Genomic DNA, 24,169 nt, shown 5'->3' on the forward strand with positions numbered 1-24,169 from the left:
GTTGATCACTTGGGTAAAACTCTACATTTAGAGGTCTAAATTACAAGCTGAAGAGGGATCTCTTTCCATTAGCCAACCAAAGAGGTAAGAGTATAAGGACTTATTAGTCGAGATATGTGAACTGAGGTTGGGGTTTTTATTATTCTAATTAGGAACAGGAAAATTCCTATTCTATTTTGTAATTAAAACAATACACATTCTACCATCTAATTATATTTGACATTTTCAAGGTGTTGGGAGCTGAAGTCTACAATTACAGAACTACTGCTGCCTTAAGCAGAACACTCCATAAATATTCATATATTAAATAGCCAGTTATACTGTTTAGAAGATTTTAGAAACGTTTGCCTTTTTTTTAGAAACATTAGACTTTTAGAAGACGCATTTTATATTTGTATTTTTAAAAAGATAGGAATAAAAATGTCCTGTGGGATCTGACATACTGTATATAGCAAATTGACTACAAACCTATTCATTAGTATTATAAGCAGTCACGTTGGAGATTCACAGGGTTTAGAATTATTTCTTTTCTTTTAGCAGAATGGATAATTACAGTCAGAAATAATATGGGAGTCCTGTAGTGAAGTCATAAGACAGTGAAATGCAATTCTTACGATTCCTTGATTTTGTAATTAACAGTAAAATTATAGCTTACATACAGTAGTTTAAAAAAAAAGTTAACCACATCTTTTATTTTAGTGTCTCACAATAAAATATAGCTTCATATATCACCTATTTTTGATAGTTCAGTATTGCCATTTGAAACAGTTGCCTGCCTAAGAATACCATAATCAAAGTAGAGGTGGACCTGTGGGTAATGCAGAGCCTATTGTTCAAGGAGAGGCTTTCCTTTTCTTGACATTTGAGAAATGGAAAAATACACAATGAAGATGAAACTCTGAGTGCCCGGTGTTCCATGAGTCTGCCTGCTCTGTGTTCCTATTCTAGGAAATGAACCTTTGGGGACATCTAGATAAAAGGGCATAATTTCTGAAAAGAAGGGCAATGGGGACTTTGCCTATTTTGTCCATTTAGTTCATTGTTATAGGTTTGTGTCCTGTTATAAGATGCTTTGCCCTATGGGACCTAGATCCTGGCTAAGTCATTAGGTATGACTTTCAAGTAGTTAATAATAAAAGACATTGCAAATGTTTCAAGAGTTAAATGCTGTGCAGAAGTGGAGTTGCAACATGTGTGAGTTCAAATGCTGTCCAGAATTTTGGTGACCAAGCAAGAGCAGCATAGACTCAGCGCAAGCTCCCCGCACACCAGGGCAGCATGCACTGTGCCAGCCTTCTGGTCAGGAGGCCCCTTATCCCAAACAACTCCACAGTCTCTGTGCAGGCAGGTGTGGAACGAAGGGCACCCAGTACTACAACAATCTCAATTATTCCCAAAGTATGAAGACTTTAGGGAAGTCCTTTTTCACCCCTGCACATCTCTATAATGACTAGAAACAGTCTAGCCCACGTTGACTAATCATGCATGCTTGCATTATGGTCAATCAGGGACTGCATCCAGTAGGAAGTGAGAAGTAGTATTATATAATGCATCCAGCTAAAGAATTGGGCTTCTTCCTGTGATGGGCAGGAAGCAGGACTCAATTCAATTACATTGTATATAATTATTCCATACATATTATATGTCATATTATATAATAGTTGTATTATATATTATGTATTCACATAATATGTATTACATATTGTATATGTTATATGCTATATGTAATATGTATGTGTACTATAGCATGTGAGTGCAGATATACATGTATGTTTGGGTTTTATATATATATACACACACACTACTTGCTGAAGCAAACTTACTAGATGCCTGGTGTTATTTTTGTAATGCTCATAGCACTCAGGGATGCCAATACAGATTCCCTCCCTTTCTACACAATCACAGTCTTTATACTGTGCGACATTACAATGCAAGCAACTTTTAAACTCAGACAACCAGACAGGCAGAATTCCTCCATTCTCCACCTTCTGCAGATTTTGCTTAGAACACTTTGAAGATACAACTCACCCTTTTCAAATCTGTCCTTCAGCACATCAAAGATAAGCTGTTCTTTTCAAACAAAACCTAAGCTGTATTAAAAAATGTTTCAGTGAAATTTAGCTAGAACCCTCCTTCTTTAACCACCCAGAATTACATTTTATGCACAAAAAGTCTGCATTTTAAAAGCCCAGTGTTTAAAAATCTGAAAATGGCCAGTTAATGCAAGAAACCGTTGTCCCTCTGCCATATATAGCAGGTTTTATTCATCATTTTTTCAATATACATTTTTATCCAGTTTTACCTCTGCTTTTTTATTCCATTGTAGAATGGGATGAATGACATTGATGTTATCAATTATTTTTGTAAATGTGTACTGAACATTGCAAGAGTAATATAATCTAAGTATGCCCAAAATTATGTTAGGAGAATCCCTTTTCCTCGTAATGTTAGGTGCTTGATGTAAAAGAGGCGGGTTTTTTCTCAAGAGATGTGATACAGACTTATCAGATTTTTAGGATTTTATCTAAGTGAATCTTATTTAGTAGTTGCAAGATTTTACTTTTCAGCTGCAGCTAGGAGTGAGGAAAAGTTAATGTGAGCGCCATCTTACAAACAAAAAAGAAAAGGAAGAAGATAGGCAGTTCATGTCATATCATCCTGAGGTACCTTAATTGCAGTAGAGACACAGGGAAGGAGTCGTTGCATCTCAGGGAAGGAGCAGGCAGTTGTTCTGATGTTGCCTTGTTCAGTGAGGACTCTGGGAAATAACAAACAAAAAGTGTTCTGAGCATTTACTAGAAGGATACAGAGAATAATCACATGCTGCTGGTCACCTCTGAATGCCCCAATGCCCACCCTGGGGGGAGGGCTGCTCTCTCTGTTCACTTATAAACCAACAGCTTCAAAATGCCTTTTTGCTTTTTCATCTCTGGAACAACTTCCTCCCACAGAGGCATACTGGTTGAATCCGTGTTTTCAGGAGCTGGTGGCAAGCTGGGGTGAATTTATCCCCAGAGGGGCCAACTTCACTCTTACTAAATTACTGGAAGTAATTGCAAAGGCTAAAATCGCTAAATAGCTAGAGGATAAAAGAATTGTGAACCACAGTCATCATAGTTCTAAACAGACTGAGACTTGCCAAAGTTAATTGCTTTTTTCATAGAATTACATAATGAATGTGCAAAGGCAGAACTGTATTATCACATATTTAGATTCTAGGGAAGCAGTGGATACTGGTTTTCATTAACTGTTAATGCAAACTGGCTTTGATATAAACACTGTCATGTACATGACAGAGTTGCTAAAGGACCAAAAAAGGTGATGATGAACAGCAGAACGCTGAGGCTCCACATGGGAGACTGCAGTCCTGGTTCTTCCTTTTAAAAAAAAAAAATAAATCAAAGTTTGTCTATTAATCATTCATAGATGAAAAGGCTAAATTATGTGGGCTGAAGATTGGATTGGGTGTTTTGACTAGCTTGGTAGACAGCAGGGTTATTTGATATCAACTGAATAGTATCGTATCTCTAGAGAATTAATTATTTAAAGATGGTAAAATGGATATGACAAGGAGCAGTGAAATGTAAATAGCAAACATCACAGAGATTTATTAACAGACTATGTTGTCGTTGCAAAAGCATTGCTATTCCATTTCCAAACAGTAATTTGTTGCTTTCTTCTCTTCTAGTTGCCCATATTGGCATCTTCTGTTGTTAGTCTCTATTTTCTTGAACTTACTGATGTCTTCAAGCCAGTTCACTCTGGATTTAATTGCTATGACAAGAGTCTGAGTATGCCATACATTGAACCTACACAAGAGTCTGTTCCCTTCTTGATGTTGCTTAGTCTAGTTTTTGCTGGACCATCAATTACGGTAAGTTTGAGGTGCCACTGTCACCTATTAAAGATTTTGAACAGAGTTTCAGTTGGCGTAAAGAAAATTGCTCGTTTGGTTTCATTTAGGCTGCAGAGTGTCATCCAGTCTAATTACTTTAGGGTTTTAAATTCATCTTTTATTCTTCTATAACAGAAAGACACACTCCTTACAACATTCCCTGTAGCACTTCATCTACTTGCACTATCCTGATTGTGGGCATTAATGTTAAGAAACAGCATCTACAGTTGGGTGAGAATAGCTTGAATCATTCTGTTATGCTGCACAAATATTTGAACTTTTACAGATAGGACATCTCCCTACTCTGACCTACACCAAAATTTCAAGATTTTGTTGGAAATGGAAGCCTTCATTTGCAGTCCTGAACATGCCACTTTTGTTAGAACTAGCTTTACTCAGTGAGAGGGTATATCAGTTGTGTCAGTGAAATCAGTTACTTTCCCAAATAGCACTGGGACTCCTCTAAATTGTGAGTTAGTCATTAAAAGCAGGAAAAAGGAGGCTGGTTTAACCATTCACCCAAAGGGAGGAGATGATTGCAGCAGAACAGAGATATCCTGTCAGAATATGAGCAGTTTGGTCACTATTTGTGATGGTTTAACCCCAGCTGGCAACTACAACCATGCAGCTGCTTGCTCACTGTCTCCCCCTCCCCCCCCCCAGAAGGGTGGGGAGAAGAGGGGAAAAAAAGAAAGGGAAAGGGAAAAAAAAAAACCCTCATGGGTTAAGTTAAAGATAGTTTAATAAAAACAATAACAGAAAAGGAAAAATAACAACAATAATAATAATGACATGGATCATTCTGACCGCCCAGTGAATTGACACTGTCCAGAGCAGTGATTGCGGATTCCCACCCCCCAGCTAACCCCATTTATGTACTGAGGATGATGTTTATGGTATGGAATAGTTCATTGGCCATTCCATTGTTCTGGCTATGCTTCTATGGTAAGCTGAAAAAAAAAAGTCCTTGAGTAGTGTAAACATCACTTAGAAACAACTAAAACCAATAGGTATTATTGACATTTCTTTCACAGCAATCACTAGAAAGAAAATTGGCTCTTTCCCAGCTGAAATCAGGGCACAATTTTACATAAAAAAAATTCAAATTGTTTGATACAGGTGAGTGTTGTCCCTGCTGTAATTGCTGTGTCAAATTCAAATGAAATCTAAAGACTTCACCTTTACATATACATATACACACATATATATACACACACACATATATATATATACACACACACACACATAGACTAGAGGGAATAGGCAGCTCAGATAGGAGCCTTATTCTCGCACCACTCCTGTTTGGCAAATGGTGAGAGAAATTCACCTTGAGTGGGTGATTCCATGCACCTAAAAAGCTGAATGAACCTTCTGAAAGGGTCTCTTCGCTCCCTTGACAGCAATGACTGCGCATCTGGGTTAGGTACTTCTCTAAGGCCAGCTGCAAACATGTCTCTGCTGCCAGCTCCTCTGAATTCCCTTAAATTCAATCAGTTCATTCCTTTTATAGCCAATTTGCAATTACAAAATGTATAAAATGTGATGCCAATATAAAAATCATCAAGTGCTGTTCTCTCTTTGCTCTCCAGGATGGTTTTTGTTTATTTCTCTTTTTTTTTTAAACTGAACTATTCTTACTCGTTTTCATTGCTTTAGAAACCATTTTTGAAGGATTTTGCACAACCATCAGCCTGAAAATTGTACTCATTTAGGAACTGGGAGCTAAGACTCTCAATGTTGCTGGTGCAGACACTTGCAGAAAACACCAAATGCTGTGATAAAACCAAAAGTTGTTGGTATTGCAGTTTGGCTGGGTTTCCTAAGTTTAAACAGTGTTTCTGATAGCAACAAACTGGACTTTGCTGAAATGACTGTAGAAGGAACTATGTAGGCTCACTTGGGCCACAGTAAAGGGGTAAAAGCTGATTTTTACTTCAGAGTTCACATCAAGCCTAGGTAATATCAGACACTTCCAACTGAAAGATGCCCATTTCATTAAGGAGTGTTTATTAAGGGCTTTGATTACAGGTAAATTATTTCAGCATTGCATGAAATTTTGCAATAGAAAATGTTATTCTAGTTTGAATCATTTTCCTACCAGCAGTACGGACAACTAACCAAAACCATGCCATGTAAGGAACTCAACCCACCCTTGAGCATGCCTACCAAACATAAGATCAGTAAAGAAAGTAAATCCTGAAGCTTCAAAGTACATCTGCTTAAAAGCTGCAAGCCTTAGGAAGGTGTAGTTCATTTGTATTAGTGTGAGCATGAATGTGATGCTTGCATTAGATGGAGAATGGGCTCTGATAGCGCGAAATACACAACTCGTTATTATTCAGTACCACTTCTGAGGTACTGAGGTATTTACCACCACTGAGGTAAAAAACTAGAGGGTTTTTTGTCCAATTCTTCCTTTTTTCTTTGGAAAAATAGGCCAATGAAGCTTAATGCAAAAAGATCACAATTGTGCCATTGTCATCTTGTAGAGTTTAGCATTTTATAACTTAGTTTTCATTAACATTTCAATGAATTACATGCTTTATCAAAATCTGTAAAATACAGAAAAGAAAGCATGAGCTATGTGAGTAATTGAGGATCTCCAGTAACATAGCATATGCTAGCCCCTGTCTGCAGTTCAGGTACTTACTGCAGTATGAGACAGAAGGTCATCAAAACTCAATAAAATGCAGCTGTGATTAAGTCACATTTTAAATATTACCAAAGAGTGTAAATAAGAACAAATTAAAAAAAAAAGGCGGAGAGGGGAGGAAAGACAAGCAAATTCCAGTCTCAATCCCCCTACCTTTTGTAATTTATTTTACCAAGCCATTATTACAGAAGGATCTGTGTGGATTTGGGGCTTTATGTTTGTTGGTTTTTTCTTTGGGTTTTTTTGCTCATTATTAGTGAGCAGCAACTGCTTTTAACCAGGTCTGTTCTGTAGCCCTGAAGTGCTACAGAAAGTTACTACCCATCTGATTAACATATGTCTTACAGCTTGTGGCATATGTGAAATTTTCTGTATGTATTCATAAACCACGTGAGACTTCAGTGTGGAACAACTGGACTTGTATGAAATTACCAACATGGGTACTTTATGTCTGGAATATAGATATACCTGAATTGCAGTATGATTTCCACTTGCTTCAAAGAACTCTGAATCTTATCCTCTGACATATTTTCTCTCTAGCTATTAATTCAAAAATGTTAGGACCAGTTATTTAATCATATCAGTGTAGGTTCAAACCCTTATCAGCCACTGACTAAAAACCTACTTAAAGGTAACAATGTGCTTTCTAACAGAGATCACCAGGAAATTAGATCACATTGATTTGGGAAATCAATTCGCAAGGAGAGAAATTTACTGCTGGCAGTTTCAGTCCTACTGCCTCCTCTACTGTGAGAGTTTGTTTCCTTGGAAATACCAGCCTCTGAATTTTCCTTGATGTAGGCCTTGCTGTTTCCCAATTTTCTCCTCTATCACACAAGTTAATCCATCTCTCTGGTGTTTTTCCCTGTGCCAGATGTTCCCTAGAGCTTGGCTAAAAACTATTAAGAGTTGTCTGTTTTTTAAGTTTGAAATACTACTGATTTCTCCAGGAGGTTTCAGCTGTAAATTGATCAAATGGAGACAGATAACAGTGACCATAGTTCTCATCTAATTAAAATTTGTTAAATAACACCACTGACTTTTCCATGTAATGAGATAACCTTCACTACTTCATTTTTTCTGGAAAAGAAGGGGCATTTCAATTTATTAAATTCTTGTCTAAATAAGAGTTAGACTAAGTTTGTTCATTGTATCTCCCTTCTCCTATGGTGACGGGTCTTAGCATGCGCAAACTTCAATGGTTAATTACAGCAGATTCAGCATAACTCAGATGCTTCAGCATCTCATTGCATTGTAAGCTTTGTGCATTGCATATATTAGTTTTCAATGCATCTGTGGATAGATGAGGTGAATCTCCTCTTAGTGGTGAGAAGTGCCTCATTAATTTCAATATTTCAACCCAACTCTTATTCTGAACTCTGTACAAGCCCTGTACAGATTTCCAACTTGTTGCACTATTTAACAAAGAAAACAATCAAACCTGAGACTGTAAATATATAAATGGATCTAGATTTTCCAGCAAGTAGCATCATTTTTCATTTATATTCTTCTCTTTATTTTTATTATAAACTCTTATCTGGGGCTTCAGTCATAATCTGTTTTGCTTGGTACATTCAGAGGGACCATAAGGACAGAACTTTTTCTACTGCTGTGGATCTGGTTAAAACCCAAGCCAAATTAAACAAACACAGGAGAGCAGGCTGCAGCGTAATTAGAAGCTGTTAGGGATTGCTAGGCTTGAGGCCAAGACTGAGTGCTAAAACCACCTCAGGAGCACTAAGATATTGCAGTGGCTCTGGGTTATTTTAGAGGCAAGATTTTCTAATTATTACTTTCTTATTGTAGAAACATCAAATTTCATCTGTGGATCAAGACCCCGATTCCACAGAGCACTGCATACTGTATGCCACTTGCATTTTAATTTCAGTGCCACCTTCTTGCCTGCCCTCATCAGGCTAAGTTGCATTACTGAATGTTTACATATTGATACAAATCTTTTAAAGGATGGATGGCAGTGGATGACAATGGTCGTGGTATAGTTATATTTCAGCCCTTTGAATTCAATCAATATCTTCTGAGTAACTGCTACATTTAATTTAACAGCTCCTTTGTCATTGCAGATAATGATAGGAGAAGGAATTCTCTACTGTTGCCTGTCCAAAAGAAGAAATGGGATTGGAACAGAGGCCAATATTAATGCAGGAGGATGCAACTTCAATTCTTTTCTTAGAAGAGCTGTCAGATTTGTTGGTGGGTTTCAAATGTTAGTCACAAAGAAGAGCTTTCCATATACATTCTGTTTTCACCATGTAGATTTCCTTCTCTGAAACAGCCTTTCAGAACAGTGCAGGGCTGTCACTAGCATAGATCTTCTGCCAGAAAATGTGAGAAGAAACTGTCAAATGGAGCGACAGAGTAGCCCTGTACTCAGTAATGCAGCATCTACACTCTCCATTTTCCTTTTCCTCTCCTGTACCATTGTCAGTGTTTCTAGAAGAATAATTTGTTTTTCCTTCTCTGCCCACCTTGAGCTGGCTTCCTTTTAATGGTTTCAGTGTATAGTTTCCCCTGCCTGTCTTCAGTGCATGATAAGGATTCAACCCACCTGACACAGTATTCAGCATGACAGTAAAAACTTGTCAGAAACTGTCAGTACATTTGACATCCTTTTTCTGGGATATGTTTATCTACCTCTTGAAAAAGGGATAGAATCTGGCAACCTAATGATAGAGAGGAACATGTTGAATTGGTTTAATTTGTTTTAATTGTCATTTATGAAAACTGAACTCGAAAAGGCAACTGGACTTTGTTCCCCTTCTTACAGCTTTGTTCCCCTTCTTACAGTTAATTTATTCTACCAGTGAGTGGCTAAAGGAAAGGTTTTCTCTGTTCCAGAAATCTCTCACTAGAGAGGCCAGCCTAGGCAAAGACAACTTGCAGGACAGCAGACTGAAAACCTGGTAGGAGGACTATGCAGTAGGTTTCTGTAGTCTGGCAAGCAGGCAGGTAATGACAGGAGAGGTTATAGTCTATGACCAGTAAAGCATCCTCTCAAGAGCAGCAGTGAGGAAGTGAGCAGAAGGGATGGTAGATTATAATATCAGCAGGGAGGACTGTAAAGATACCTCATGCTCTCCTCTCTCCTCCTGTACGGCATCCCATTCCATCACCAAAAAAGATAAGCTCAAAGATGCATGAATTTCACTCTTGATTCATACTCTGAATTTGCAGTTTCTTTCATATTTTTATGACTTCAGCATTCTTTCAGTTTTAAGATGAAAAATAAATTTATTTATATGAATACAAATAGGGAATTAGAGGTAAATCTTTAGGGGTCAAGCAGTTGAAAATGCTCAGTAAAACAAGTGAATTTATTTCAAGTGCCTTGTGAATTTGGCATTATTAACCAGACAGAAACATTGATCAATTACCAAAAAGACTTAAATATTTTGACTTGTGGAAAGGACTCAGTACTCAAGAAATATCAGAGGTGTGAAGGTAACCAAAGTTATTGCCAGCTGATGAGTCTCTGGTGGTAAAAAGAGAACAGGTCCTCAGAGCAATTATTTAATGGGCAGCTGTCCATGTTATTAAAAGCCTGTATCCCAGCAGGCAGGTCTAAGGACTGGATGAGCACATATGCTCTCCTTAAATAGTTGGCTGCCCTTTAGTCAGTTCAGAAAACTGCTTCCCAGTTGAAGCAGCTCCAGCATAGTTCACTTTTATGAAAAGATGTTGGAAGACATCGGGCCATCAAAATTAAATGTTAAGTATCAACAGGAAGAAAACATGCATAAATAATGTTATTTTTCTACATTAAAGAATTAAACTTTGCAATAAGTTTTCATAAAATAAATATATCTTGTTCTTCAGTTAAATACTGTCAAGTCCAATGACATAAGCCATCAGAATTCTGTCAAATGTATTTTGTCATGATGAATTAATCTAATTTCTGCATATAATAAAGTTAACAAGCTCTGCTGATGTCTTTCCTAGGTGTTCATGTGTTTGGTCTTTGTTCTACTGCCCTTGTTACTGATATTATACAGCTATCAACAGGATATCAGGCACCATATTTCCTGACTGTTTGCAAGCCTAACTATACATCCTTGAATGTATCCTGCTCAGAGAATTCATATGTTGTGGAAGATATTTGCTCAGGAGCTGATCTCAATATTATCAATGCTGGAAGGTTGGTTCTATCCTTCATTGTGTACATTTTTAAGTATTCATTTTATTTTTTCTTTTCTGTCCCAGTTTCAAGATTTTTTCCTAGTAAAAGTCTGAATGAGTTTTGACAGTTTTTTTGTAGTAAAGGTGACAACATTAAGTGTCTTTTTAGTGATATTCAGTTTTCTGTATAAAGATACTAGGCCAACAGTGGACTTTGGAAGACTGTCCGATTCGGAAGCACAGTTAGTAGCTAGTTATTTTCCCTCCATCAAAGGAGGCAATTTCCTATACAGTTACTAATATGTATAGCTTCTGCTGCTTTTCCCAGTGGGATCTGGGTAAGTTCCCCATAACAGGCAGCGGAACAAGTCACCCGAGTACTTTATCTGAGACCCAGTATAACATACATTACTGTTCTGGCATTTTGGTCTTAGTTTGTGAGGTTTGGTTTTGGGATTTGTTGGAGGAGTTTATTTGTTTGCTGTTTCTCTAGTTGATTAAGTTTTTTATATTGACAGCATTGAAAAAATCCCTTTTTAGAGGAAAGACCACAACGGAGCAAATCTGTGTGTTCCCAAACACATGCCTTTTCTTTTATGGTATTTCTAACTGGTGTTTTATCCTCCATGATCATTTAGTCTTTAGCCTTTCTACATAGATACCCAGGACAGAAATTAATATTGTTTATAGTAGCAAGTTTTGGACATGCATGTCAGTCAAGATATAAACCAGACTATGTATCTTATTTTAAACAAGCTAGAAGTGATAAAATAGTCATAATTCCGTTACTGATGACAGGTCATAGATTTAAACAAGGAATTGGAAGGTGTAAGTCAGTAAGTTGTACTGTTCCAATACATCTGCTACTCATTAGTTCAAGGACTTCATTAGTATGAAGTGTCCTAAATATAAGCACTACACTACTGAGAAATCACGAAGCTCTTCACTGAATACAATAGTAGTCTTCCATATCTTTTCCACACTAGGTTAACCTTTATTGCCTGTTAGTCATTGAATATTTGAATATTTTGCAGTCCTTCAAAATTTTGTTGCTTTTTTAAATCTCCTACTCTCCAGAAAAGTTACAGGAAAATTACAGAATGCTTGAAATGCCGACAGTTTCTGTCTCTGACTCAGCTGCATATTTTTTCTGTGTACCTGATTAGTAGACATGAAGCTGTGTTACTTCTGTCACATATACTTCATTAAAGCTTTGCACTCCTTTCTTGTTCTGTATGCAGCCCCAGATGCTAGCTTCTGTTTTAACTTTATGCTTCGTGGCATTACATTTTTGTCACATGGATATTACTGAAATGTTCTGTCTATATATTAAGGCACCTCTCCCCCAGTTTCTTTGCTTTTCCATTTGTTTCAATAGTCGACACAGTTGGGAATCATGAAATCAATCCCTTTGTAAGTATCTTCCAGCATATCTCAGAATCTGTCTCTCTTCACTGGGACAAACCAATTTCACTGATGTTTAAAGACCTGCAATTATTTGATATATTTGGTCTTAAATATGTCTAGTGGGATAAGAATCATAATTAACATTGATTGATTTGCCATATCTTTTCAATTTATATAGGTGGGCATGATCCGGAGCTGGAATGAAGGATTGTAGCTCTATTTGGCCCAAATAATTTGGTGACAATAATTTTGGTGAAAGGCATAACCAGAATTACTATGTAAGCCTTCACCTCACTGTCTCTTTTCCCAAAACCATTTGCTGTTACTGGGATATTGCTATTGAAGCCTGATGCTTGCAAGCAGTGTGACGCACCTACATGGTGTCCCAGGGAAATCAGTGTAGCTTTACACGCGAGCAGGCAGAAACATTTTCATTATTACATCTCATTCATTTCATTATTATCTCAAATGTGATGCCTGCTGCTCTGAATTGACTGCCTGTAGACAGTCAAAAAAAGCTGATCACTCCTAAATTTAAATATCGTCACTTCCAAAAACCAGCAAAACTAGTTACAACATATTAAGACAAAGCAGTCCCTTTTTGAGTGTTTCTGTTTCTTTAGGAAGATGACCATATATTGATATCTCAAATTTATTCCCATCATAGAGGATACATTTGGTGATCTATAATATTCTGGCACCACCCTCAGTTTCTCCTTAATTCAATTTTATTGCATTTTTCCTTTATTAAATTGTTGCTTCCTTACACCTGTCTCAACTTTACCAAAGTGAAGAGCACTTGCTCCGGGTTCAATACATCCTTCAGTCATCTACTGTAGGACTTACAGTATAACTTCTCCAGCCCAGGAGGTTAATTTGACTTCAATAATTCCAGCTTGTAAGGGACTTGTTCTTCTGAGATTGCCGTCATTTTTTATTTGTGCTTTCCAGAAACTTTGGCTCCAGAAATTTGCCTGTAGACTCCCCTATGAAAAGGATAGAGAAGAACACATAATTATCCAGCTGATTATATGAAATCATTTTCTGCAAAATAGCCAAATATCCAGTAGTTTCCTTTGTCCATCTCTTCCTCTATTTATCTTCAAAGAGCCTTTTCAGTCATTTCTATTCAGATCTCCAGTTAGTTCTCTATCATTTCTGATGTTCTGACTCAGTATGACTCTGTCTCGGTATCACTCTTTCTCATCATTTTTCCCCCTCTACACTTCCTCATGCATGAGCATTTAGAGTGATACACTGTCATCATCTGAGTTCAGGCCATGTTTTGTTTGAGATCTTTGTTCACCTTTTCAATACAGAGACATACAAAAAGGCTACAGATTTTTAGCTTGAATTATTCTCATTTTAGATTAAAAGATAACAAATAGAGGAACAAAAGCAGCACCACCATTAGAGAGTACATAGAGCGCATTTAGTCTGTAACATGCTGTGCTTGTCCTGAAAGCATATGAATAGAAAATAAAGAAAAAATAATTGACTGTAGCATAGTGACACACCTTATATACTACAAAAATGCCATCAAATTAAGGTTAAGTTCTGAGTGGTTCTAAAGTTCATAGACTCAAATCTACATATTAGCTCCACAGAGACTGTAAGTAGATTTATGCTTCCACTAAAACTTGCACACGGTAAAGGAGCTGATTAGCCATTATAAACATTTACATTTTTTTCATGTCTTTATCCTCCTGTCCTCAACCCTGACCTTATTCCCCAGGGATACTAATTGTGAAAGGTTTGTTCAGGGGAAAAAAAAAAAAAAAAGAAAATAAAAAGAAGAATAATTTAGGTCTGTCTTTAGAAAGGAACAAGGAATCACGCTGATTTCATCTTGGCCAGAGTCATGAACCTGCTGGAGCCATGGGCTCAAATTCAGGTCAGCAGTGTGGCATGTAGTGAGAACTACATGCTCACATTTAATTGCCAATGAATTATTTAGAATGGACAAGGCAAAATGCATAGCAAAGAAGTTTAGAAAGTAGACTCTGCTGCTTTGTAGAAAAATGTCTTTGTCTGAAGCTAAAGGACTACGTTTTAGTCTTTGCTATTTTAAACTAACTAAACCAGGTGCTGCTAGGAAAACATGGAGCCCAGTTAGGGTGGCAAGACCCATCTGTGAAGCTAAATGATTGTTCAAGTATTTATCCCAAGATGAGCTTTCTCAGGTGAAATGGCTGCAAGATAGACATACCCTCCTTCACCAAGACAGCCAGCACATTACATTACATGTCCACGCCATTTTAAGGAGATAAAAGTACTGATATAAACTGCTATGTATCTTCACTGCATCTTACTCACTTCTAGACCTCAGAGGTCATAGAAGTTTTATAGGGTTGTTACAAGCTATGAACTAGATGTCTGCCATGGAACAGGTGTTACAGAATCCACTGAACTAAGCTTTTGCCTCTGTTGTGTAAAAATGTCTTCTTCATGTTCCCATCATTTTTCTTTTGTTGTTCTTAGAGGACTGAAATGGGTCAATAAAAAGAATAACGTTAAAATGTTAGAGGGCCTTGCGATGGTTCTGTGTAGCTGCTACTTACACAAACCCTCCTTTTCTTGGTCAGGGAAGTAGAAGCTAAGCTGTTGCTTTTAATTTTTGTATCTGTATTTCTGTATTTGTATCTTAAGTATTTGTATCTTAAGTCTTTCTGACTTAAGACCAATCCACATCATCCAAGTCTTCAGGTTTTCAATGGGAGTAGAAGGCCCTTAGCAATTTCAAGAACAGACCTGATACTGCCTGTTGTCTCACACAGTTTGGACATATTTTCCTTTACCCTGTTGTTCTGGGCTTCAGGAAGGGGCCCGGTAACTCTTAAAATGCCCTCTCCGTGTTCTTATGCTCCATGCACTCCTATCATGTTATAAAGTGATGAAATTTAAAAATAAATGTGAAGATATAGCAAATAAAGATGTAGCTTGCCTCCCTCTGAGAAGAAAGTCACGCTGTCATCCCCCCATTTTTAGAGCAATAAAGCATGAGCAGAAAGATGATCAATTCAGTTGCTGAAGTTAGGGCCTGATTATCAAAGTGTATGTATCCTTACTTTGTAAAGAGTCCAACTGAAGTCAGGGAGAATAATCATAAGATCAAGGTTAATGCACTAAATAACACTATAAGTGGTATAATTAGGTACTTACTGAAAGTTATTATGGACATTTATTTATAGAAATAAACATATAGGTATTTCTCTCAATCAGCATTCAGTCTTTATCTCATTCCCACTGCTCTCTTAGTACACAAAAGAAATTTCATGCTAAATATTTACTTCAAAGCAAAGGCATCTCATTAACATTGGTCCTTTCTCCAGATTATAGAAAATAAAATTATAAATTTAGTGTTACTGATGCATCAGATATTGCTTAGGAAGTATAAGCTGAAAATGACTGTACCACCCAGTGTTTTTTTCAAGTGAACACTAGCATAGTGTATTTGAACTGAGAAGCATAATTTGAGTCTCCTTCCTTGGCAGAAAGTCATTCCCTTCTCAACATGCCACCCTGGCAGCCTTTGCAGCAGTGTACATTTCGGTGAGTAACCAACTCTCTTCATATTCATTTATACAAGACAAAAGTCAGAAAGTCATTTGCTGTATATTGTAAAGTGATATGTTGCCTGGATGTCCTGGATGGATGTAAGTTTTTATCCTCCCAGTCTGAAAGCAAAATAAAACTACTAACAGCTACAATAAAACCAGCTCTATTAAAAGTACAGAAAAGATTCAGCTGCTTCACATCCTTTGTTAAGAAGCAACAAAAAGTGTAATGTTAAATTATATTTGATGCCTCATATTATTCACATATAAACTGCAATGCTTATGTGTCTTACAGGGTGATATTTTAACTTACCATCCAAATTAACCTTTTTGTGTTGTGCTTTTTCTTTATTGCTGTCTTTGCTTGACTTGCTGCTTTTAAACTTAAGGCATTAAGGAACAAACATTTATACATTTATGTGATGTAGTTTCATTTGACCTCCATAGAATTGCAACATGGATGAACTGGCAAAATCACTCCCAGAGGCCTCCAAGGTGCTACTGCAAAGCAAGTGAATAAAAACCATCAGTAACTAGCAGGGGATTGTAGGACATGCTGCAGCAATCACAGATGATTTTCCACATCTGACCAATGACATTTCTTCAGTATGGGCTACAATGTTTGCATGAGTGACTAATTACTTGAAGTTTAAAAAAAAAAAAAAGCAATTCCATCACTCATGCTGTAAAAATCAGAGGAAAACATCAATAACAACCAGTTAATCAAACTAGATAATGGAATTGTGCATGTACTGGGAGCTTGCCATTATTTATTCTGCTGAGGGAAAGGCCAAAATTTGGAATAATACTGATGAACCACCTCCACTTAATTTTTGTGACCTCCCTGACATCGTGGCCCCCAGCTGAGAAATAGATCTCTAAAGCATCTGGTGGTAGCTTTTATTAGAACAGGTTATTGCTTTCATCTGGCATGACATCTGGCTTCTGTGTTTCAGAAGCCATGGCTCCTTAGTCACATTTACAGAACATTTCGGCTCTGACTGTGAACAGTATTTAGGTGTAAAATCCTTATCCTAATTGATGTCAACAAGCAACACTGCCTATGTTTTTGGAAATCCATTCCTTGTGATTTCAGATCTTCCTAGAGTAAGTGAGCAAATTTTAACAGGGGTGTAAATTAAAGTTAACCTGATTATTTGCAGTATCACTGTGTAATAGTGATCTATGTGTGAAAGAAACATTGCATGCCAGAAATTAATATCCTCTTAGGTAAATTTAAGTTTCTTCAACTGCTTTTTCATTTCTTTCTTTTTTCAAGATGTACTTCAATTCTACATTAACAGACTCCTCAAAACTTCTGAAACCACTCTTAGTCTTTGCTTTTATCATCTGTGGAATTATATGTGGTCTGACACGTATCACCCAGTATAAGAATCATCCAGTCGATGTTTACTGTGGCTTTCTCATAGGAGGAGGAATTGCTCTCTATTTGGTAAATATGATATTCATATAGTTAAGTTTTAGTAAATACAACTGATAAGACTATAATAAGAGTACTGGTATTTTTTATTAAAACCTTTCATCATGGTCACATACCATAATTAAAAATATAGCCAAAATGTGTTGAAAATGATGATGTTAGGGGTAATCACTTTAAAAATAAACAGGAAAAAGCAAATATGTATTTCAATTTAAAGTGCCATAACAGGCACAAAGTATACAGAAACAGCTCTAACATTATGTGCTTCATTAAATACTTAAAGATACTCATCTTTTCCACTCTACACTTACAAGCATAACACAAGAAAAATATTGGATTAATTGGTATTTGTTGCCAGCCTCAGTTTATATTACCAATGTTAGCTTTATGATCTCAAAAAAATGGTTGAATTAATATGCAGCAACTCAGATGAGTAAATTGCTGAACTTGCAAGAAGTCAAAGGCAATATTACACCCTTGTGATTCTTTGGAGCTCTTGGGGAAATTATGCAGGGGAAATAGGATGCCCAAGCCAGGTTATTCCTATGCTTTTCCTCTGTACTGGGTTGAGACAGATGGAGCACCTTGAAAGGGTCCTGCAAGGGAGTATGTAGGATAGGCCTGTTTGTAACTGTCAGTAGGAAACTCATCAAGCATTTGCTTTTGCTTACTGCTCTCAGTATGTCTCCAGCATGACTGTTGCTGCCCTAGCTGTGCAGCACAGTGTCAACCCAGATGCCTGCGAGCAATCAGGAACTTCTACTGACAATGTTTTTGCTCCAGTGTGGGCAGGTGAACAAAAGAGTCTTAACAGCCTGTGGGATGTTTTTGACCCCCAAGAAGTCAATGATGAATTTCAGTATAATACTAAAATAAGTTCATATCCTATCCCCCTTTTATCTGTGATAAGATAATCTAAGGTACATGCAAATGGTCTACAAAGGTGACTGGGGGAAAAATGGCTTTCACAGTGGCAGAAGAAACAGCAACCAGGGTAAATAATAGAAACCCCATGAGCTACTAAAGTCAGTTTGTATGATTGCACTGTGAACAGAAAGGCACTCTGTTCAGAATATTATTTCAAATGATTAAGCTGTTGTAGACTCTCATAAATGGAGCTGTTGTTCCTATGTTTGAAATCCACAACAAGTATGTTCTGTGTTAAGTCTTCTCCATATACTGTTGCATGACAGCATATATCAGAGAGTACATTGTCCTGGATGCCCAGTAGTCAGTAAATCTGCCCTGAAAACTACACACCAGTAAGAGGGAGGGCAGAGGAAATAATGTGAAACTACAAATAACTCTGAAAGGAGTGTAAAGAACAAGTAACCTAAGTGATTGAGTCAGGCATTTGACCCTTTCATGGAATATTCTCTCTCAGTGGAGTCTTTTTAAAATGACAGCATTTTACAGTGAGTCTGCTGAATAAGAAAATGTTGTATAACTGAATCTTGTTATGGTTCTGCACAGCTTGGAAAGCAATTGATTTAAAGGTGATAAATTGGTCTATCATGTAGATATTGTATTACACAGTTATTATGCAGTAGAAAGGGCAGAATCACAGGGCAGAGAACAATTCAAGCTGTAACAAGATTCAGTAAATCAGAGAAGACAGTAGTGTAGCTGTAAAATAGCTTTGCCTAGAAGACTGCAAACATTTATTTTGTTATTTTCATAACAAAACTTTCTTTCTTCAGCAGTATCTGTTGCTTTATAAAATGAAGAAAACGGGAGACTAAATCTCCTCAACTATTTATTGCCATGAACTATGTGCCCTAGTTATCCTACTGAGGCTACTTCATACGCATCTAGATGTACCAGACTGAGGACAGAATTTTGAATAAGGATATACTGGTGAAGAAAGGAAAGTGAGCATACCTTGTCAGTTAAGATGGACTAATTCTATTGCTCAATATTTATTTAAAGGCAGAAGAATATAATTAAAATACTTTAAAATGTATCTTTTTTACATAACTGATTGTTGATGCTTCTGTTCAAATATCAGGGCCTGTATGCTGTGGGAAACTTCTTACCAAGTGACGAGAATGTGTTTCACCCAAATTTTCACAGAGAACCTCTAAGGTCTTTGACAGACCTCAGTCAAGATGCCAACAGAATCCTGCCAGGTAAAAATGGTAGCAGCAGTGATGGCATTGTCTCTCACCGTACAGAAAGTATCCTGAACAGAAACCACAGAGATTCCGGGTCTCTGACGAATATCAAGAGGGCAAATGCTGATGTAGAAATAATAACACCACGAAGCCCAATGGGAAAGGAAAATATGGTTACTTTCAGCAACACTTTGCCAAGAGTCAACACGCCATCCTTGGAAGATCCAGCAAGACGAAATGCAACAATACACGCATCAATGGATTCCGCCCGTTCCAAACAGCTGCTTTCCCAGTGGAAGAACAAGAATGAAAGTCGAAAGTTGTCACTGCAAGTAATAGAGACTGAATCTGGCCAGTCACCACCAAGGGCTATTGAAATGAGGTCAAGCTCAGAACCCTCCAGAGTGGGTGTAAATGGTGATCATCATGGCCCAACTAGCCAATACCTGAAAATTCAACCTGGCAGTGTACCAGGTTGTAACAACTCAGGTCTTACTGGTGGGCCAAGGGTCTCCATTCAGTCACGTCCTGGCTCATCCCAGCTAGTGCATATTCCTGAAGAGACTCAGGAGAACGTGAACACATCACCCAAAAGTAGTTCAGCTAGAGCTAAATGGTTGAAAGCTGCTGAGAAGAGTGTTGCATGTAGAAGTAATAGCCAGCCAAGAATCATGCAAGTAATAGCCATGTCTAAGCAGCAAGGAGTGCTTCAGGGCAGTCCAAAGGGTTCAGAAGGAAGCACAGTCACCTGTACAGGAGCCATCAGATACAAAACCTTGACAGACCATGAGCCAAGTAGCATTGTCAGAGTTGAAGCCCATCCAGAAAATAACAGACCTGTAATTCAGATGCCATCAGAAGGTGAAGGAAGTGGGTCATGGAAATGGAAAGGTCCTGAAAAAGTCACCCTTCGTCAGACATATGAGCTAAATGATCTTAACAGAGACTCTGAGAGCTGTGACTCATTAAAAGACAGTTATGGGTCGGGTGACAGGAAAAGGAGCAACATAGATAACACTGAGCATCACCATCATGGAATCACTACGATAAGAGTCACGCCAGTGGAGGGAAGTGAGATTGGCTCTGAGACTCTGTCCATTTCTTCTAGCCGGGACTCAACACTTCGAAGAAAAGGTAACATCATTTTAATCCCTGAGAGAGGGAGCAGTCCAGAGAACACCAGAAACATCTTCTATAAAGGCACATCCCCCACGCGAGCGTACAAGGAATGAGAGGAGACATATCAGCTGGTCCGTACCACCACAAAGTAAACACATCTTGACACAGGTTCTGCTGTCTTTGGTTTGAGCTGATATTTACCTTTGATGTGCCAAATTATTGACCAGCAGCCCAACTGTTGTTGAACACTACTGATGTGCAATGTGCATGAGCCTGTGAAAAGCATGTGGTGGAGGGAAAAGCACAATGCCAGAACCTAACTAATGTGAAACATTTTCATGCAACTTGTTTCTTCAGACTCAAAACGTTTATCTGAGGGTGATGATGTCAATCAAAACAACAGTCTTGAACACAGACACTTAATTTCCTGAATGTGCCAACCTTTTATTTTATTTATATTTGTGTCCAAAATCAACTGAATTTTTCACAGCAAAGGCTGTATCAGTGGTATATATTCACCTTTGCAGAATTTGCACCAAATCTTTAATACAGGATGGTGCTGATGATAACTTTAGATGTTTTGAAAAATTGCATACTTATTAAGACTCTGCAAACACATGACATAATTGATGTGCAGTTACTTTAAAAGTAATATTGCTAATACTATGATGATGCTGGCTGCATTCATTTAGCGTAGGAAATATTTACAGCTTTGTTATAGTGGATCTGTCACATTCAAAGATTGCAAAGGTTTTGTGTAGTTCTTTAAGATGTCTACTGCAACAAAAATTGTGTGGGTGACATTCCATTAGAATGGAATAACTATCTATTTTGAATAGTTTTGCTGCTACTGCTCAACTTTTGTTTAAGAACAGGTGCTACTAATGAAGAGGCTGCTTCTTAGTGGGCTAACTTGTAGATTGTTTTAAATTATGTTTTTTAAGGGGTCTTTTAAAGTACTACAAGTAACTCAGATTTTACATTTTTAAACCTCTTATTATGTCCTTCAGCAACCTTTCCATTTTTCTATTAGTTTTTAACCATATAATGCAGGACACCAATAACTGCTAGATGTGCAAATGTGTCGTGGTTTGGGCCGGACTGGCCATTGAAATGAACAACTGAAAGGTGAGCCATGAGTAAATAAAAATAAACAGCCACTTTCCTGACCAGCTTCCAAGGAGACAGTAATTAATGTCATAGCTCACACTTAGATTCACCTCACTTGCTAAGCATGCCACAAGAACAGTCAGAAGTTTCACCCCAGTCACCATCATTTAGGGGATTTATGCTTTGCTTTCAAAATGGAATGCCTTGGTATTGCAGAATCACTGAATGGGTGTTGCATTGTGACGCTACTACTGTTCACCTCCCTCGAGACACCCTCCAGAGCCTTCTTAAGCATTATATTTTTCCCACCACTGCCACTTAAGAATATGGAGGGTTTCTGCACCTGAGAGAAAATGGATTATTTTAGTAAATTGAGCTTCAAATATAACGAAAGAACTTGCCTGCTAAAAATCTCCATTGCCAATAATTGTTGAAAGGATAAGCTCTGCAAGGAATAAGCATAGCATGTCCTGGGCATGCTAGAAGAAATGCCTCATTACATTTGGCTCTGACTTAAATAACTTAAACCATGAAAGAAGTCAGGGGCAGTGCTTGCCCAGTGCAGCTCCTCATTCTCTCCTAGATTATGTCCACCTGAAAGAGAACTACTATCAGACACCTCCCAGTTCCCTTGCTAGGGAATAAGTAGTAGCAGATCAGGTCTGCTCTCTGGCTTCTTGAAAGAAGTGTTTTGCTCTAAGTTCTCTTCTGATTTAGGGTATCAGAGAACCAGATAAATGCTAAATAGTCAGAACCTGTCTACAGACGCTACCCCAGAGAACTCTGAGGAAAAGCCCACCCTACCCCAGCCAAGTAGGAGGCAGAAGGAAGAATCATCCCATCTCAAGAAAATAAATAGCACAACACACACAGAGACCAAAAAGATAAAGTCCACAAAAATCTCAAAACCAAAACAAAATCCCAAACCCAACCCCAATCCCAATCCTAAGTAATTTTCAGAAGTATGAGGATTGTGTTTGCTAATCGGTATAGAAGAAGGGATTGAGAGTCAATGGAAAGCTTTATATACTTTCCCAGTTGTACAGGTGCTCCAGGCTTCGCTGAGTGCTGTCAGCCAACTTGGTCAAGCGATGCTTCCCTCACCTGCCCATCACCCAGTGCTGTGGAAAAGTGTTGGTCTTTAAGGAAATGACCACACTATTCCTGCTAGTCATAGAAGAAGACCCCATCATACATTTGATGATTGGGAGGAAGTATTTTGCAGGTTACACGTAAGAAGCTAACCAGTAGGGCTGCAGCATATTGTGTATATTAAAAGCACAGTATGTTGAAGCCACACTTTAAGGCACATTAGCTGGGAAAAATAATCATAGATGCCAGGGGAAAAAAAAAGTAATTTTTTAGAAATATGTTCACAGACTAGTATTTACAAGTCAGGATTTGTTTTTTTTTTCTTTTTAAAACGATGAATCTTTAGTCCTTTAGTATCAAATTAGTATTTAGTATAAAATTTTGTACAAGGTTCCTAGGAATTACAAACACTTGGATTGTCATGAACAAAACCCTTTGGATTTAGTTTAGTCTAGGTACATGATAAAGCAGGTAGGATTAGCTTTAAAGGAATGGGTAAGACACGATCACTGTTGGCCTATCAATGCAGGGAAATAAGATGCAATCATTTGTTAGTTTGTAAGTGCAGGGGAAAAGAACATAAGTAGATGAACCTGGAAATAATGGAAAATTGAAATGGGAAATAATGGCAATAAAGCAAAGATTAGAAAATGTTCCCTCTGGCAATTTAGCTGTTTTGGAAACAGCAGGATTCCTGGTGGGAGTGTTTGTTCTTTATTCCTTGGTTTTAGTCAGATATATATTGGCATATGTGTTGCTTTTATTACTCTAAAACTTGCTGCACTATTTCAAGTGCAGTGTGATATTTTTCCTAAGGTTTCCTATTTCTTAACAAAAGATTTTAAAGCTCTTGTGTAATCATTGAAATTGTGTTCTTTACATAAATATTGATATATTCTTTTTTACTAAAAGTGCCAAAGGCTACTGTTTTTAATAATGGCTTATCAAATTATATTACGTTAGAGAGCAGAAATGTAATAATATATACATTGGAACTCAGACCTCTGCATGTATATTTGATAAGGAGCCTTTTGTAAAATTACTCTTTGTTTACATTCCACTGATACCTTAATTTAAAATTAATCAAATAAATTGACAGGTGACATCTTCTTAGTGTTCTGATTTTCTTACTTGCTAACAGGCACGAATTTCTTTGTTAGGCTGTGCTTTACTGAGAAAAGAAAATACTCAAAATAAAATATGTTTTTAAATGAGAATTCTCTATATAAAGTATTGTGTTTAATAAAATGTTATGCAATGTTTTCAAATGGAAAATAATTTGTAAATTGCTATAAATGTATTTTGTTAAATAAGTACAGATCAATGCTACTGTGTGAGTTTATTGTGCTAACATCATGAAAATAAAGATAAAATTCCTCATTAATGTTCAGTCATCTCTGTAGTCAATCAAAGTCTCATTCACCCCAAGTTATTTTTCAGTATTACGTATCTCATGACATGTAGATCTGGTCATCAGTGGGAAACTTCAGAACTTTGCATTGTTGTAAGAAGTTGTGAGGAACAGTGTCCAAACAAGCTTGTCTCTATCCAAAAATCATTTAATAAAAAAAAGAAAGTAAGTGAACTGGGAACTTTAGGCCATGTGAGGACACATCTGCTAGATCATTCTGCAGGACCAGCTGCATT

General features: G+C 37.4%; 1 protein-coding gene across 4 annotated transcripts in view; it reads left to right on the forward strand.

Moving 5' to 3' along the window:
• Nucleotides 1-22,466, forward strand: part of PLPPR4 (phospholipid phosphatase related 4) — a 33,789-nt gene extending 11,323 nt beyond the window's left edge. For 2 of the 4 annotated variants that reach the window (XM_063343888.1, XM_063343890.1), the window contains 6 exons: nt 3,689-3,874; nt 8,630-8,759; nt 10,506-10,701; nt 15,584-15,641; nt 16,926-17,099; nt 19,096-22,466. In XM_063343888.1, coding sequence (XP_063199958.1) covers nt 3,689-3,874; nt 8,630-8,759; nt 10,506-10,701; nt 15,584-15,641; nt 16,926-17,099; nt 19,096-20,433 — 2,082 coding nt within the window. In that variant the 3' untranslated portion in view covers nt 20,434-22,466. Of the gene's footprint in view, nt 1-3,688; nt 3,875-8,629; nt 8,773-10,505; nt 10,702-15,583; nt 15,642-16,925; nt 17,100-19,095 lie in introns of those variants that run through there. The other 2 variants (XM_063343892.1, XM_063343889.1) reach the window with 2 other exon arrangements.
• Nucleotides 22,467-24,169: the final 1,703 nt, after the last annotated feature.

The sequence above is a fragment of the Chroicocephalus ridibundus genome, chromosome 8, assembly GCF_963924245.1.
Source record: "Chroicocephalus ridibundus chromosome 8, bChrRid1.1, whole genome shotgun sequence".
NCBI lineage: Eukaryota > Metazoa > Chordata > Aves > Charadriiformes > Laridae > Chroicocephalus > Chroicocephalus ridibundus.